The sequence below is a fragment of the Octopus sinensis genome, linkage group LG24 (genome assembly GCF_006345805.1).
Source record: "Octopus sinensis linkage group LG24, ASM634580v1, whole genome shotgun sequence".
Taxonomy (NCBI): Eukaryota; Metazoa; Mollusca; class Cephalopoda; order Octopoda; family Octopodidae; genus Octopus; species Octopus sinensis.
In genome coordinates, this window is record NC_043020.1 from 3,141,200 (window position 1) to 3,160,223 (window position 19,024).

Here is a 19,024-nt window from a genome sequence, read left to right on the forward strand (position 1 = left end):
TGAAACCAGAGAAACAGAGAGAGGAAGAGGGGTGAGAGGGAAAAGGAGGAGTGAGAGGAGAAAAAAGTGCCGGAGGAGGAGGAGGTCAACTGAAATGTTCTGCTTCCGGTTCGTAGCCCTACTTTTATGGTGGAGGTTATTCAACATGGTTTTTATTTAGCAAAGGCGGGTTACGAAATGGGGTGGAGAGGAAAATAGATTGCCTGCTTGGTTTCTGTCACTGGTGTGTTTTCGTAGTTGGGGAATGTCAGGAATAAATACGGGTAGGAGGAAGGAGCTGAACAAAAATAATGACAATTAAATAAAGTGACTGAAACATTAAGAGAAAGAATTAATGGGTGGATGAAAAAAGAAGTTTTAATAAATTTCGGTTGAGTTTCTGCCTTCCTTATTTCCGGCTATCTAAAAACAAAAGCAGTGTGAATGACCTACCGGAAGTTACATTTTTTTAGCACATCTTTTGGAAGCGAGAACTTTCTTAAACTAAGTTGTGATGGCAATTTATTTTTCTATGGGAGCACAGAATGGAACCAAAACGAATGAATTGATTTTTTGTTCCAAGTTCCCTTGCCTCTTCACTGGAGGTTCTCTCTAGTTCTACTGTAGAACAGTTTGAGGCTTCTAATTTCAAATGTTGAACACATAACAGAGTGTATTTCGCCTTCCTTTCTAGCTCTGTTGTAGGGACAATGTAAGAGGTTTCTAGTCTCTAGTGTTAACTAAATGTCGTTGAGCACAGAAATCTTTCTGTGTTTATGTTAAAGCCTTTTCATTCCATTTTAATATTCTTTGCATGAGTCGTTTTGGAGTGGTTATCCTTCCCATTTGTGGAGTCTTATGATGAATTGTTTTGCTTTCAGTTAGGACTCTTCTCAGCAAAAATGTGGAGTGTGCCAGTTATATATTCAATCCTTCCCTACAGGTCATATGGTGGACTGTAGCAGTTATTTTTCCATAGATTGTACAGTAGATTGCATCTGTTGTTTTTCCATTAAAATGTTGTTGTTTCAAAAAACATCTTGTCCTTGGATGTATGGGTTTTGTTAGATGGTCTGGCAATGTTCTGAGAGTTAGTGCAAGGGTATGAATAGCCATTCTTCATTAGAACTTTTCTGGATTGTATGGTGTTGGTGTTTGTTCTTCCTGCCTTTCTACATTTACTGTGTATCTTGTGAATTACATTTCTAATGAAGGTCATCTTAGCTTTGATGGGCAAGGATGAATTATGATGCACAAATAGGCCCCTGTATGCTGCTTCTCTGTAATTTTGAGTTCAAAATCAATTAGAGATAAGCAGTTATCAAGGTGCACCACTTCAAATTTTATTTGTTCATTGATACTGTTGAACATATTGTATATTTTATCAGTTTCTTCATGTAATGATGTTAATATGGGGTTGTCATCCATACACCTGATGAAAAAGGTGCAGGACTGATAGCTGTTGAACGCTGGTCCATATACATGATGGCCAGTAGGCCTGTCGAGTTTGACCCCAATCAGCAGTCCAGAGATTTGTTTGTAAATAGACCCTTTGAACTGGAAGAAGGTGTTGACCATTATAGTAGATAATGGTTCATGGATATCTGGAGATGTGAGCCCAAAGGTTGTGAGAGGAGACAATGTCTTCAGTTAATAAGTTGATAACTGGGATTGCGTCAAAAAACACCTACAAAAATAGTTACTCCACCTAAGGCATCCAGATTTCCATTGATGCTACAGAAAGAAACACTGGGAACTTGAGACTAAAAGAAGCTCTTTTAATTAAGAAATATACACCACTTATTAATAATAGGTCAGAGTTGCACATGGCCAATTGTTTATAGTGACGTATATCAAATACACTTATATACAAGACACAGAAATCAGTGAATAACAACATTCCTCCAAAGATTTCCTGAGGAAGGGGTCCTGGCCCTGAAATACTGAAATACCATGTAAAAACTATCAACCTGTTTATTTTTATAAATTGCTGTGAAAAAAAACATGATTAAAAATTGATAATTTCCTATTGTTTAAATTTTTTTATATCTGTAGATACATTTTAACCTTTTGTTTAATACATGGTTTTGTCTTCAGGGTCAAAGAGTGCCGTAATATTTATATTTGCTCTAAACTGTTCTTTGAGTAAAAATTAAATTTGAGTTCTTTAATATAGAAGCTTTGTTGTTGGTTCAGAAACTGAAAGATCTATAATACTATTCTACTAATCACAAAATATGTTTGTTACATTTTAAACAAACTTCACAATGGGATGAAATATTAAGTATCGTATTACAATTTTATTTAGTTCTATAGAATTTCCACAAGTCCTTCCAGCAGTTACTAATGATGTGATAGACTGACATAAAATGGTTCATATGTATGTATACACACACACACACAGAGTCATAAACACAAGTGTGGCTGTGTGGTAAGGAGTTTGCTTCACAACCACATATTTCCAGCTCAGTCCCTCTGCATAGCACCTTGGGTAAGCGTCTTCTACCATTGCCCCAGGATGACCAAGGCCTTGTGAGTGAGTGTGTGTTTGTGTTTTCTTGTTCTGACATCACAGGATAATTGTAAAATGATTGTCACCATCATACAAGCAGTGTTGTTCATTTCCAATATTCTGCAAGAACATGTTTGGCTATGAGGAAATATTACCTTGCTTGGAAAAAGATGAGGGTTGGTGAGAGGAAGGGCATCCAGCTGTAAAGAATCTGTCTCAATAAACTTGCAGATGTTTGATGATGATGATGATGGCAATTTACCCTCCCCACTTTTCAGTCTTCACACTAAGAAGCTTTGGGAGAGACACTAACTTAGTGTACCACCAGCAAACAAAAGGTTCAAAAGTAAATTTCACCACAACAAGCTGTAAATTCAATTACTGAAGTATGAAGTTTTAAGACTTTCAAATATGGAACTGTTCAAAGGCATGAGTTTTTAATTAAATATTGTTGAGACCATAACCCGTGGCCTTTACCTGGGATGTAGCCAGTCCACTTATGCATACCTTTCCTCCTTGGGACACAAAACTCTGCTTGCGAAGATCTGTTGAGGCAATCGAAATCAATCAAAAAACCAATGGAAATTGTAGTTGTGGTACCAGTGCCGGTGGCACATAAAAAGATCCATCTGAACATGGCTGTTGTCAGTGCCACCTCGATTGGCGGTGGCACGTAAAAAGCACCAACCGATCGTGGCCATTGCCAGCCTCCCCTGGCACCTGTGCCGGTGGTACGTAAAAAGCACCCACTACACTCACGGAGTGTAGTTGGCGTTAGGAAGGGCATCCAGCTGTAGAAACACTGCCAGATCGGACAGGAGCCTGGTGCAGCCTCCTGGCTTCCCAGACCCCGGTTGAACTGTCCAACCCGAGCTAGCATGGAAAACAGACGTTAAATGATGATGATGATGATGGTGGTGATGGTGATGATGATGATGATTGTTGCTGCTGCTATTCTTCGTGTTTCTGTTTTTGTTTTCTGCAACTATTTCCATGGTTCACATTTTTCATACTTTTTAAGTTTTCTTTGTATTTTGTTTCCATGTCTTTGAAAATATTGCCATTATTATTATTATTTCTATTACAGTCTTTTATAGATTTCAATAAAAAATTAATGTAGATGCTTAGCTAAACAAAGACACCTTAGCTCCGTTAGTATATCAAGCATTTCCTCCACCATCTCTCCCTCCACTAGCCCATCTCTGACCACCACCACTGATGTTATCTCTATCAAACATCAAATGACCCTGTACATGCTCACTCATCCTGCTAGAAATAGTGGCTAAATTTCTCTTAATTTGCATCCTAGCCTCTTTAAAAAACGGAAGGACACATTGGTGTCATAAGCATACAAAAAAAAACCCCAGTCATTACAAATGGAATACTTTTGATCACTGGCTTGCTTGATCAGAGACGACCCGGGGTTTAACAGCACCACCAACAACATCTACAGTCATTGCTATGTTTATATGATTTGAAAAAATCAATAGAAACATAGATGAGTAATGAGAGAAAAGAAGTGTTTGAAATTCTGTTGGTTTAAAGGAAATGTAAGACAATGGCAGTTGATATGAAGCTGTGTATTGATGAAGTTCAGAGATGAGATGAGGTGAGATGATATTATTGGAGTAATAAAGTTATTGGACCATTAACTGCTACAGTTGCTGTTGAGTTTTGTTTTCACTTCTGCTTGTTTGTATCTACTTTGTTTTTTTAATTTGCACCAGTATTTTCATTATGTGTGTGTGTGTGTGTATATATATGTGTATGTATATATATATATATATATATATATATATATTATATATATATAGACCAGGAAAACCTGGGACGAGGTGGTGAAGCACGACTTTCGGACGTTAGGTCTCACCATGGAAATGACTAGAGACCGAGACCTATGGAAGTATGCTGTGCGTGAGAAGACCCGGCAAGACTAGTGAAGCCATAATCCATGGCCCCTACCTGGGACGTAGTCAGTCCACCTGTGCATACCTTCCTTCTTGTGACACTTGTGAAGACATGTTGAGGCAAGTGAGAATCGAATCGAATCGAATCGTATCAAATCAAATCGAACCAAATCAAAATAGATGAACATCAATGGAATTTGTATCCTTGTGGTACCAGTGCCGGTGGCACATAAGAAAACCATCCGAACGTGACCGTAGCCAGTACCGCAATGACTGGCCTCCGTGCTGAGGGCACGTAACAAACACCATCCGAGCGTGGCCGTCCGCCAGCCTCGTCTAGCACCCGTGTCGGTGACACATAAGAAAACACCATCCGAGCGTGGCCGTCTGCCAGCCTCGTCTGGCACCTGTGTCGGTGGCACATAAAAAACACCATCCGAGCGTGGCCGTCTGCCAGCCTCGTCTGGCACCTGTGTCGGTGGCACATAAAAAAACACCATCCGAGCGTGGCCGTCTGCCAGCCTCGTCTGGCACCTGTGTCGGTGGCACATAAAAAACACCATCCGAGCGTGGCCGTCTGCCAGCCTCGTCTGGCACCTGTGTCGGTGGCACATAAAATCACCCACTACACTCTCGGAGTGGTTGGCGTTAGGAAGGGCATCCAGCTGTAGAAACACTACCACATCTGACTGGCCTGGTGCAGCCTTCGGGCTTCCCAGACCCCAGTTGAACCGTCCAACCCATGCTAGCATGGAAAGCGGACGTTAAACGATGATGATGATGATGATGATGATGATCGCCATACTAATATGGCATTCTTATAAAAATAAGAATAAAGCTGACCGCTTATTAGCTCCATGAGGCCATCGCCTTAAGTTAGCTATTTGATACACAAACTGTATCCATATAACCTTTGAACAAGGGAGGTCAGGCGCTCCACACTACTTGGCCGGCAGCTACAGACGCGTTTCGGGGTATTGCCCCTTTTCAGTGCAGCGTAGCCAAACCAGTAGGTGTCGCTTCCGACAATCTCTGTTCAAAGGTTTTATTTACCTAGCTTCGGTGGAATACATCCACTTGTTTTCAATAATAGAAATATTAAAATTACTAAGTCTCTCTAAAAGAGAACAACGGCAGCGTTCCCGGAAAATATTAGTTATCGCCATACTAATATGGCATTCTTATAAAAATAAGAATAAAGCTGACCGCTTATTAGCTCCATGAGGCCATCGCCTTAAGTTAGCTATTTGATACACAAACTGTATCCATATAACCTTTGAACAAGGGAGGTCAGGCGCTCCACACTACTTGGCCGGCAGCTACAGACGCGTTTCGGGGTATTGCCCCTTTTCAATGCAGCGTAGCCAAACCAGTAGGTGTCGCTTCCGACAATCTCTGTTCAAAGGTTTTATTTACCTAGCTTCGGTGGAATACATCCACTTGTTTTCAATAATAGAAATATTAAAATTACTAAGTCTCTCTAAAAGAGAACAACGGCAGCGTTCCCGGAAAATATTAGTTATCGCCATACTAATATGGCATTCTTATAAAAATAAGAATAAAGCTGACCGCTTATTAGCTCCATGAGGCCATCGCCTTAAGTTAGCTATTTGATACACAAACTGTATCCATATAACCTTTGAACAAGGGAGGTCAGGCGCTCCACACTACTTGGCCGGCAGCTACAGACGCGTTTCGGGGTATTGCCCCTTTTCAATGCAGCGTAGCCAAACCAGTAGGTGTCGCTTCCGACAATCTCTGTTCAAAGGTTTTATTTACCTAGCTTCGGTGGAATACATCCACTTGTTTTCAATAATAGAAATATTAAAATTACTAAGTCTCTCTAAGAGAGAACAACGGCAGCGTTCCGGAAAATATTAGTTATCGCCATACTAATATGGCATTCTTATAAAAATAAGAATAAAGCTGACCGCTTATTAGCTCCATGAGGCCATCGCCTTAAGTTAGCTATTTGATACACAAACTGTATCCATATAACCTTTGAACAAGGGAGGTCAGTCGCTCCACACTACTTGGCCGGCAGCTACAGACGCGTTTCGGGGTATTGCCCCTTTTCAATGCAGCGTAGCCAAACCAGTAGGTGTCGCTTCCGACAATCTCTGTCCAAAGGTTTTAGAGAGACTTAGTAATTTTAATATTTCTATTATTGAAAACAAGTGGATGTATTCCACCGAAGCTAGGTAAATAAAACCTTTGAACAGAGACTGTCGGAAGCGACACCTACTGGTTTGGCTACGCTGCATTGAAAAGGGGCAATACCCCGAAACGCGTCTGTAGCTGCCGGCCAAGTAGTGTGGAGCGACTGACCTCCCTTGTTCAAAGGTTATATGGATACAGTTTGTGTATCAAATAGCTAACTTAAGGCGATGGCCTCATGGAGCTAATAAGCGGTCAGCTTTATTCTTATTTTTATAAGAATGCCATATTAGTATGGCGATAACTAATATTTTCCGGGAACGCTGCCGTTGTTCTCTTTTAGAGAGACTTAGTAATTTTAATATTTCTATTATATATATATATATATATATATACTGGAGCCTGTGAGTGTGTATGTGTGTGTGTATATATATATATATATGTAGACTGGAGCCTGGTGCAGCCTCCTGGCTTCCCAGACCCCGGTCGAACCGTCCAACCCATGCTAGCATGGAAAACAGACGTTAAACGATTATGATAATGATGATGATGATATATATATATATATATATATATATATATATATATATATATAGATAGATAGATAGATAGATAGATAGATAGATAGATAGATAGATAGATAGAAAGGTAGGTAGGTAGGGAGGGAGGTAGGCAGGCAGATATTCAAACTTAACAATAAGAACAACACAGAAAGTAGAAACAAAATATGCTTCTTATTAGTTTGATACTCAATGAGTGTTAGAAAGCAGGAGTGTCTTTGAGGCTTTGAATGCAAGTTCTTCTTCAGAAAGTTGTATGGTACCATAAAAGCAACATGACAGGTTTGGAAAGACTAGAAGAAAGTGGGTAGCAGAGAAGCTAGATGACAGGTGTTTTTAGCAAGGGGAGAAGCAAAAAGTAGGAGGCTTTCAGGTATACTATGATAAGAGGATGAAACACATGAGGAATTTCAAATTGCAAGACAATGTACCAAAAAGAACTGAGAATGCGCTGAGATGTGAATGAGAAATGTGTATGGATAACTAATAGCACACCTGCAGTTAGTGTTTCTGAAAAGAAAGAAATAGGGAAATATTACTATGGAAGGGTATAAAATATGGATAATGTTTAGAAGAAAGAGGGTTTTCACAGTGTCAACCAAGCAGTGGGACATTCTCATGAACAAAAGTATAATCATCATCATCAGCATTATCATCATTTAACGTCCATTGTCCATGCTAGCATGGGTTGGATGGTGTGGCCAGAGCTGGTAAGCCAGGGGGCTGCACCACATTCCAGTCTGATTTGGCATGGCTTCTATAGCTGGATGCCCTTCCTAATGCTAACCACATTACAGAGTGTTCTGGATGGTTTTACATGGCACTGCATGGGCAATTCTACATGTTGCCACATGGGTGCCTTTACATGTCACCACACAGGTGCTTTTATGTGGCACCGCAACGAGTGCTTTACACCACCATAAGGATCAGTTTAAAACACTTCTGCTATGGTGTGTGGGTCTTCTTGAGTATGGCCAGGTGTCAGCTATCTTGGTCCTTTGTCACCACACCTGAAAGTTCGGTGTTCTGAGGTCATTCTTCAGTACTTCATCCCATGTCTTCCTGGGTCTTCCACTCCCATATGTTCTATCCACTTTGAGAGATTGGCATTTCTTTATGGAACTGTCAGCATCCATCCACATCACATGACCAAACCAGCGCAGTCACCTCTTTTGCATACAGCAGCAAATTCCTCTTATGCCTACCTTAGCTCTCAGAGCAGTGGCACTCTGTTGAACAAGTACACTTACATTACGCATCCAGCAGAGCATACTAGCATCATTCCTTTCTAATCTTTGAGAGAGAAACCTTTTGTGGCCAACAGAAGCAACAAGCTCTCTGAATTTCCTCCATTCTATTCTTATTCTTGCTATTACTCTTTCCACGCATCCTCTCCACAACTAATTTGGTCCCTTAGGTAGCAGAAATTATCTACTACCTCTAATGAGCCACCAGGGCAAATAATAGATAAAGTAATTACAAATATAAAGTCAGGAAAAGCCCCTGTTCCAGGAATTGCTGCAGAGATGCTTAAAATATCCAGAGGAATAGGAATCAAGCTAGTTGTGAATATAGTCAATCAGGTTGCACAAGAAGGTGTCATACCCAAGATTGGCATAGCAGCATCATAGTCAACTGTTACAAGATTAAAGAAGATATCTTAGAGAAACATAATTACAAAGGTATCAAATTAATGAACTTGGTCATGTAAGTTACAGGAAGAGTTATAGCTCAATTGAATAGAAAGAGAGTTAGTCTAGTTGAGTCTGTGCCAGGAACAAGTAGCATTGATGCCATCTTACATGTGAGATGAACTTAGCTATGGAGAAGTACTTAGCTATGAGTAAGAAAAAGTTTCTAAAATTTGTTGGCCTAAAGAAAGCCTTTGTAATCTGGTGGTCACTGTGGAAACTAGGAGTAGGTGAATGGCTTGTGAGAGTCATAGAAGCCATGCATAGAGATGCTGCCAGCAAAGTGAGAGTTAGCAACTAGCGACAAATTCAGTGTGCAGGAAGATGTCCTCTAGGGCTTGGTTCTAAGTTACTTTGTACTTATAGTCCGACAGGCCATAACAGAGGAGTTTAAGAATGAATGCCCATGGGAATTCCTATATGCTGATGACCTTGTTGAATTTGTAGTTAAGATTAAAATGGGAATTCCAGGAGTGGAAGCAAAATCTGGAATCAAAAGGCTTCAAAGTTAACTTATCAAAGACTAAGGTATTAATAAGAAAGATATGTAGAGAAGTAGAAGGTACAGGGGTTGGACAAAATAATGGAAACACCTAGCATCATAGCATCGCAATTTTGAAATATCTATAAAACTTGTATATTGTGTGTTATAAGAGTTTATGGAAAGGTATCCCATAGAGACTCAACAAGTATGTTAAAAAACGGAGAAGAGAAGATGTTAAAATTTAAAGGAATTTTAAAGAATTTTAAAATTCCTTTAAATTTTAACATTTTCTTTCTCCGGTTTTTTAACATACTTGTTGAGTCTCTATGGGACACCTTTCTATAAACTCTCATAACACAATATATACAAGTAATAGTTTCATATTTGCATAAATCTTCCGCCAGTAAGCTACCAGCAAAATATGAAGAATCTTTGTTAGAAATTGCCCTTTGGAACCCTCCAAAGTAAAGGATGAAATATAATTCAACCTCTTCACATCTACACACACCACACACACATGGGCACACGCGTGCATGCATGTGTGTGTGTGTGTGTGTTTATATATTCTACAGAGATGGACATGAAAAAATATTGTAATTTTATTTCATGGTACAGGAAAGTATAGATTCAATAAAAAACATTTGATTAAATGCAATAAAAATGGGGTTTTATTGATATTCGAGTAATTGTTTAATCAGGCTTCTTTCGTGTCCTCATTTCACACATCATGGAACACAAAGTTGCAAATTTCATAAAAAAGCATAGTTAGAGATTAACTTTAATACATTCACATAGTAACTCCAGCTATCTTTCTTGTTGTTTAAGCCCCCCCTCCACCCTCATCTTAATCCTGATGAAATGGATCTTTGATCAAATGGTTCTTCTTGTGTTATAATCATCACCACCACCATCATATATATATATACATACATATAGAAGAAGAAGAACATTTATAACTATGAACAAGTCACAATTATAACTAAGAGGGTTTCAAAATGCTTACATGTTAAAAACAGCAGCCAAAAATGGCTATGAAGCCATTTTATCACTCATATTATTTCTCTTCACAATAAAAACTGTCTGCGGGCAACATGACAAATAGAATCCACAACTTAAAAATAACTAGTTAATTCCCTATTGAAATTTTGAGCTAGGGACATCTTAAAGGACCCATTTGTCTCATCAGGGGAAATATTCCTATAGATAGAAATCAAAACAGGTCTTTACCTTGGGGCTAACATGTATCCCAACCGGCAAGAGAAATGTCTCAACCTCTCTCTACACATTCACGTTTTGAATTCAAATGCCATGCACAGCATTTATGAGAGCCATGGCAAAAATCACTGGATATGAATTGGGAAAAATTAAATACATGTAGTCAACACGTTGAGTAATATCGAACCCTCATTGGATGGAGTACTCTTCGTAATGACTTTTATGCAGTTAATTTCTTATATCTATATCTATCTATCTATCTATCTATCTATCTATCTATCTATATATATATATATATATATATATATATATATCATCACCACCACCACGTCCACTGCCACCACTACCACCATCACCATCATCATCATCATCATCATCAATATTTCAGTATTCACTTCTCTATGCTTGCATGGCTCAGAAAGGATTTATTGAGATAGATTTTCTATGGCCAGATCAACTGTTTGTAAACTACAAAATATTAAGATAATTTAAACATATATCTCATGGGATCTTAAATTTGCATACTGTTTTTTTTAATATTTTCAAATTGCAGTGAGGATAACAGAACATTAAATTTAGTCATTTATCAGTGTCCGCAAACATAGTTGTATATCTCTCAATTGTAGATGGGGTCACACAGTTACACGGCTTTAAAAAACCCCATTTATATAACATACTATACACAAGTCAATGACAGAATTACTTTCCCAGAGTTTCTCCAACCTAAGGTCTGCCAAAAATTGGTGGGTGCTAAAACTCATTCCAGTGGGTGCTAGGAATCGGTAAGAAACAAATTCAAATTAAATTTCATTTCTTCATGAATACCAGTGTGGAAAATTTAAGGAGAGGTCATATCTGAGTCAACTTGTTATTGTAGTGAGTGCTGGGCAAACTAAAAGTTGTGGAACACTGCTTGATGTAGGTGCTAAACCTGAGGGATATAGTAATAACAGCGTCGGCTGCGGGGGTCATTCCGAAAAGCTCTATCTGTGACGATTTTATCTCAATCGAAGGAGAGGGGCTTTCTCCGTCCGGGTTGCAGATCCGTGGAATAAGCTGCCAGACAAGATGGTGAGGATGCCGACGACTGCTCGGTTCAAAGTCTCCCTTGACCTCAAGTGGCCTGAACTCCTTACATGAACACCACCCTGTACATAACTCCATGTTCCCCTACATGGCCCTGCTTTTTGCTTTTTGAGCCAAAAAATTAACTAACTAACTAACTAACTAACTAATAAGATTTCATCTCAGATCACTACAGCTATTCCAAACATGTTTTTGTTTATTAATGAACAAACCAATTACATCATGTAAAAAAACCCCAGTTTTTTTTTAGGTGAATTAAAAAATAAACCTTAACATTTAAAATTTTTCACCCAAATAGTATAGGAAACATATTGACTCCCTCATCTTGGTGCCAGTTGAGGGAGTAAGTTGGGGAATGATGTTAAATATACATGGCAATAAACCTGTCAACATCTCTAGAGCATGGATAAAGAGGGAAAAAAAGAAAAAGAAGCTCACATCCCAGTTAAAGGGTTTTTTTGGGAGGCCTGGGGAGTGGAACCGATTCCAGATAAAGAGAGACAGGGTGGCTAATTAATTATCAATATGCCATTAAAGAAGGCAAGAGAAAAAAGGAAGATAAATAATAAAAAATAAAAGTGACATAGGATCATCATTATAAGGGAATGGTAAAAAAACAGAAAATTCAGTTCAATGGAATGGAAATTAAGAAAACAAAATTAATGGTAACCAATAACAAATGATACATATTAAGAATAAATGTTACAATTGAAAAGGAAAAGCCAATTGAAACAAGACTGAGAAAATAAACCTGGGATATGTACAGCAATCAGAAAACTGGAAATATGTAGCAGATATAAAAAAAAAAGTGCCATTTGAGAGAGGAAGAAGAAGTCATTTGAAAAAAAGAAAAATCAAACATTCTAACATCAAGAAACATTAATATCAATGGCAGAAGATTATTGAAATGCTATGTTTAGTCCACTCTACTCTGTGGAGCTGAAACATGGACATTAACAAAAATATTATGAAATAAACTAGAAGACTTTGAATGGTAGGTATATAGAGGACTTCTGAGAATATTATGGACAAAACCAATGATGGAATAGCAAAAATAGCAAAAACTAAGAAAATTTTATTAGACACGATCAAAGAGAAAAGTAAAACATTTTGGACACTTAATTAGAAAAAAGTGGTTTACAGAGAATATTATTCAAAAGCGAAATGGGAATAAATAGGAAGAGAGGCAGAGGAAAACCCAAAATTATGCTAGATTTATATTAACAAGAATTGGGTAGCCATAAAGTTATAATGAATGTGATAAAAAAAAAAAACTGAAATGGTAATCAATGGTATTCAACATAATGAATGCAGATGATAACTAAGGGTGTTGATGATATACATACACACACACACATATATATATATATATATATATATATATATATATATATATATAAATATACATATATGCATTATATATATATATATGTGTGTGTGCGTGTGTATGTGTGTGTGTGTGTATATATATATATATATTTATTTATGATATATATATATTGGGTCATACTATAAATAATGTAGTTTTTTTAATACTTCTTTTATTTTTCAAAATTAAGATAAATTTCTTTTTTAATTTTAGATATACTCTCCTTTATTTTCTGCAATGCTCTTCCATCTTCTGGTAGACTTGCAAGGCTCCTCTTCCAAAATTCACTTGTCCATGACGAAAAATACTCTTCCACTACTGTTCTGACTTTGTCTACAAATTTCATTATTTTACCATCCAAATGATTTTGAAGACTGTGGAATAAATGATAATCTCACATCTGCAGATAAATTCAGTTTCAGATCATGAACATAACCTCTCCAGATGAAGAACTTTTGAATCTGATTAGATAAACAATATCAAAATAGCATTTCAGCAATATTTAAAACTCTTCCTATGAGATGACAAAGGACTGAGATATGTCGCACATTGCTGTACTCAAGACCCATTCACCACAACAGAATTGAGATCCTAAAACCAAAACACCACATAAAAAGCATTGGTGTGGGTACTGGTGTCCCATAAAAAGCATTAGTGCTGCTACCATGTACAAAGCACTGATGATGGTGCCATGTAAAAAGCACCTAGTACATTCTGTAAAGTGGTCAGCATTAGGAAGGTTTTCCAGCTGCGGAAAACAAGCCAAAACAGTGTATGGAACCTTGGCCTTGCCAGTTCCTGTCAAGCAATTCACACAATGTTGATGATGATTGATGATTCCTAAACTGTTTTCACATTATTCATGGTACAATTTAATCACCTAATATAGATGTCCCTTTCGTTACCAACCCGGCTGAGACTGGCTCTGGCTCTGAGTACAAATGTCTTGTTTTCAGAAGTTTTGAATTAAAATCTTCCACCAAACCTTAGTCACAATTTATGTTCCTAACACTAGCTGAATGATACCTAAGTTATTTTACTAAATTCTTTGTTATATTTAAAACAGTTAAAAGAAACAGAGAGCAGCTCAAAATAAATCCAGTAACGAAAGGGATAGTCTTACTGACAAAACAATGGGAGTATCCAAGAAGAAACAGACTTCATGCTCAAATAACTTTTGTACAAATGCCATCATTAAAATGCACACACAAAAAATTCCTGAAACATCTCAACATATAATGAGAAAATCATACAAATCAAGGAGCCGGCTACTCTCTCAAAGATAGATCATAGGGGCCACCTCATCATGTGTCCCCCTACATCTATCATTCTTAAGGTCCTTACGCTCAATTTTGTTTCTAACATTGATAATCAATCATTCTAAGAGCGAGATAGACATTGTAGTAAATATTTTCTCAATACCATTAACCTTTAAATATAAATATAATGAAATTATTGTATACAGTGCTCAGGTGTACCACAACTTGTCAAAAAGTGCATATAAAGTATAAAGTATATGCATTCACATTATTCTGTCAAAAGTTAAGATTATTTATTCACAGTTTTTATCTTTTTATCTTTATCTTGCAGCTTTGAAATTTTGATGAGGTAACTGTTAATTTTTTGAATGATATTGTAGGGCTGCTGTGTGAAGCCAGATTTGGCCAGTTTGAACATAAAACAGGTGGAATACTTATGGCTGGTTTAAATGCCAAAGGGTTAAATCTGATTTCAGATGGCTATAGTGTTGATTCAAACGGACTACAGTGCTACTGTAATCAACAAGTTTCACAGAACATCAACCCCAGTACTGAACTGGTATTTATTTCATCAGCCCCAAAAGGATGAAAGGTAAAGTCCACCTCGACAGAATTTGAACTTAGAAATTCTGCCAGCTTGCTGCCTTTTTCTACCCTTCAATATTGAATTCACTTCTTCTGAAAGCCCTAGATTTGACCAACAATTTACTAGAATCAATGGTCTCAGCATCAGAATCATTCTAAATACTAGAATGTCACTCCTGTGTTGTGATTCTTACTGGACAAAAAAGAAGGCAGCCCAATGTTTGATGGTTCTGTTTGGCGCTACAATTGGATTGATGTTGCTGGTTTCATCAGGTTCTTTAACCTAGATACCTTAAAAAACATACCCATTCCCACAGTTCAGCCTTGCACAGGGTCAATAGCTGGGCAATCTCAAGCCACAAGAATGGCTATATCAGGATGAATTTTATAAATATATTCAAAGAATTTAGCCTTACTATAACATCCTGAGCTGACTTCCTAAGTCTTGCACTAAACCACAAAACAAGCAACCATTCTTTCTACAGAAAACCCTTTGAGAAAACTGTTTATATCCACAGAAATTCAAATCACCCTTCATATATACATATGTACACAAACACAAATACACAAACATACACTAATATATATATATATCTACATATACATATATTTATATACACACATACATAGTAATATATATGCATATGTATTTATACACATGTATATAAATATATATGTATATATCTGATTGAATCTTTGCGTCAACAAGTACCTCCTTGCGACAATGTAGCCTTTAATCTAATCAAGATATCCTTGGCCTGAAGACTAGCCGGCAATAAACATCTAACTTAGATTTTACCACTTCTGAGGTTCTAGTCACTATGAAATATATGTAGTCCAGATTTCCCATATTTCATTCTGTAATTTTTTTTGCACACTCCACAACCCTGGTTGCCTACTGAGGAATATAAAAAGAACTTATTTCAGCTCTTCGATAAAAGTTAGAAAATCCACAATCTTCCATCTCAATAAACCACTACTGTCTTGAAAGTTGTTTTATATTCACCACGGATTGCTCGAAGCTAACTTTCTTCCTACACCTCAATCTCTGGATCTTATATATATACATATATATCATCATCATCGTTTAACGTCTGTTTTCCGTGCTAGCATGGGTTGGACGGTTCGACCGGGGTCTGGGAAGCCAGAAGGCTGCACCAGGCTCCAGTCTGATCTGGCAGTGTTTCTACAGCTGGATGCCCTTCCTAACGCCAACCACTCTGTGAATGTAGTGGGTGCTTTTTACGTGCCACCGGCACAGATGCCAGGGGAGGCTGGCAGCGGCCACGATCGGTTGGTGCTTTTTACGTGCGACAGGCACAGAAGCCAGTCCTATATATATATATATATATATATATATACATATATATATATATATTATATATATATATATATATATATATGTATTTATGTGTCTGTTTGTCCCCCACCCATCATTGCTTGACACTGATGTTGGTGTGTTTACACCAACAAAAGAGACCCGTAGAATAAGTACTAGGCTTACAAAGAATAAGTGCTGGGGTTGATTTGTTCGACTTAAGGCAGTGCTCCAGCATGGCCACATTCAAAGGACTGAAACAAGTAAAAGAATAATATATATATATATATATATAATATATATATATATATACATATATATATATAATATATATCACACACACATATATATATATATGTGTGTGTGTGTGTAATATATATTTATATATAATATACGCACACACACATATGCACACACATTCAGACACATATATGTATGTATGTATGTATGTATGTATGTATGTATGTGTGTGTATGTATGCATGTATGTATGTATAGATATACATACATGTGTATATACACACATACATGCACTAGTTTTTTTTCCCTCTCCCAATAACTAAACGCGTGGTGAAACGACTCTCTTTAAGATGTCACCATTGTCGACGCGAGTCCCTGAAATATTCCTTTATACATTTCTGAAATTATTTTCTGTTAGCAATTTTCTGGCGCCTTCGCGCAGCCGTAGTTTTCGATGTGTCATCGTAGAAGTACCGTCAGCAGCAGTAGTTAGAAAGTGTTTTTAGTAGTGGAAGCTTCAGCGGCCGACTGAGACAGAACTGCCAGCGAGAATCAGGATGGATACCGGATAAAAGGACTCCAAGACTACTCGTTTTTTCGCAGAATCGGCACCATTGGACTTAAAACCTTCGATACAAAGGAAGAAACTGGATTATCTTTTATTTTTTCCTGTTCGTCAATTTTTGGAATTTTTGGTAAACTGGAAGAATTAAAAGTTGCTCGAAAGATCTGATGTGCTGAAAAAGAAAACTACAAAAAAAAAAAAGAGAAAAAAAGAGAAAAAGAAAAATAATTAACCTTCCCCGAGAAAGAAACAAGCTGAAGCCAGGCACAGGATTATACATACATACATACATTATATATATATATATATATATATATACACACATATATCTTAGAGAAAGAGAATTAACAAAAAACAGGAGATACCCGAAGAATTTTGTTTCTCTATTTCTCTAGCATCGTCCTCATATTGTGATATTGTGTATGTCTATATCTATATATATATATACATATATACACGCACGCACACACATACATTCATACATACACACATGCATACTCACACACACGCACTTAAGTATTGATGCTGTGATGCTGCTACTATGACTAACAGTTAACTTTTAAACGGCAATCGTCATTCACATGTATACATATACACAGTCACACGTGATACTCGCTCATAAACTTATCTCTATGTGTTTATACAGAGATCTAGCTTGATATATACATATATATATATATATATGTATGTATATATGGTGAATATGTCGCCAAGAATGTGTGCAAGAAAGTTGGTGGCGCACTTGGTCGGATGCTACAGCCGCTGATAAAGGAACGGCTTCGTCGGGGGGTGAAAACGAAGCACCGACCCTGATAGAGTTGTTTCGGGGGGAGGGGAAGTTTCAGTTAGAATTTTGGTGACTTCGCAGAAATTATATCACGATGTGTGTGTAGAAAGTTGTGATGATGATGATGATGAAGTGTTAGGAGAATTTTCGTTCCACGATCTCGTCGAAGACGAGTGGAAGAGTGAATGAAAGAGTAGGAATAAAGGGGGGGAAATATATCGCTGAAAGAAAAGAGTAAGAAAACATATTTCTTTATTACCCACAAGGGGCTAAACATAGAGGGGACACGAACAACATTTAACAATTGTAATACATTTCACTGGGAACGAAACGAAAGATATAAGGGGGAAAAGGGTTTTCTTTTTGTCCCCTTCGTCAGGATCGGAAGTAAGTTGCAATAAATAATTGGTTAGTGAAAGAGTTACTCAGCTTGCTTGTGTCTGCACAGATAGTTTTGTATTACAATTTCTTGTAGAGTTCGTTGTTTGTCGCCTGCTTCAGTACCATGTATTCTTCGAATGTATCTCGGTCAACAGGGAGGTTGGACTCCATGACCAACTCCCTCCCTAATTCTCGCAGTGGTCACCACTATTCTTCGTTATCGTCTCCATCCAAGTCTTCTAATGGCTCAATGATTGAGCATCGCAAACACAGCGGAGGGACCAGCGGTACCTCATCTGTCTCGTCCAAATTATTGTCTCCGCGCCGAAGTAGGTCCAGCGGAACGGATAGTAGTAGCCAAGGTAGCCGTTCCAGCAGCCCCCTTGACATGTCCACAGACAGCATTCAGTCTGTAAATTCAGCCTACAACCTGAGCCAATCTTATGTCCTAGATGGACACACAAGTCCGATTCCTTCCCTCTATGACAGCCGTTCCAGTAGCATGACCAGTGTAAGAAGCTATATGCGAGATCGGTCTTTAGAAAGAAATAGCGACAATGATAGAATGTCCTCTTCAGGTATTTATTCAGATGGTCGATCACAATCATCCGAAACCAGTAGGTATCCAACGTTGGGCACTGGCGGTCGAGATCACCGCGATTTGGCCCCCACCAGCTCTGGTAGTGTCCGAGAACGCCGCCCTAGTTACCAACTCTCCTCTTCGTCATCTCGTGATCGTTCTTTAGACAGAGAGTATCCTCATATGGGAGCTAGATCCTTGGAAAGGGACTATGCTTTCCATCACAACCGCAATCGAAGTTTTGATTTGGCCGAGGTACTTTCTTCCAGTTTCACTTCGCAGTCCGTCATGGATGTCCGACTCAAGGACCAGATTATTTTGGATTTGCAAAACCAGATAGCCGAATTAAA

At 37.9% G+C, this 19,024-nt stretch overlaps 1 protein-coding gene across 4 annotated transcripts in view; it reads left to right on the top strand.

Moving 5' to 3' along the window:
- The first annotated feature begins 16,850 nt into the window (after nt 1-16,850).
- The window catches only part of LOC115223776 (ELKS/Rab6-interacting/CAST family member 1), a 205,753-nt gene continuing 203,579 nt past the window's right edge, over nt 16,851-19,024 (top strand). For all 4 annotated transcript variants that reach the window (XM_036513003.1, XM_029794444.2, XM_036513004.1 and 1 more), the window contains exon 1: nt 16,851-19,024. This exon is cut by the window's right edge and continues 184 nt beyond it. In XM_036513003.1, the coding sequence (XP_036368896.1) occupies nt 18,219-19,024 (806 nt within the window). In that variant the 5' untranslated portion in view covers nt 16,851-18,218.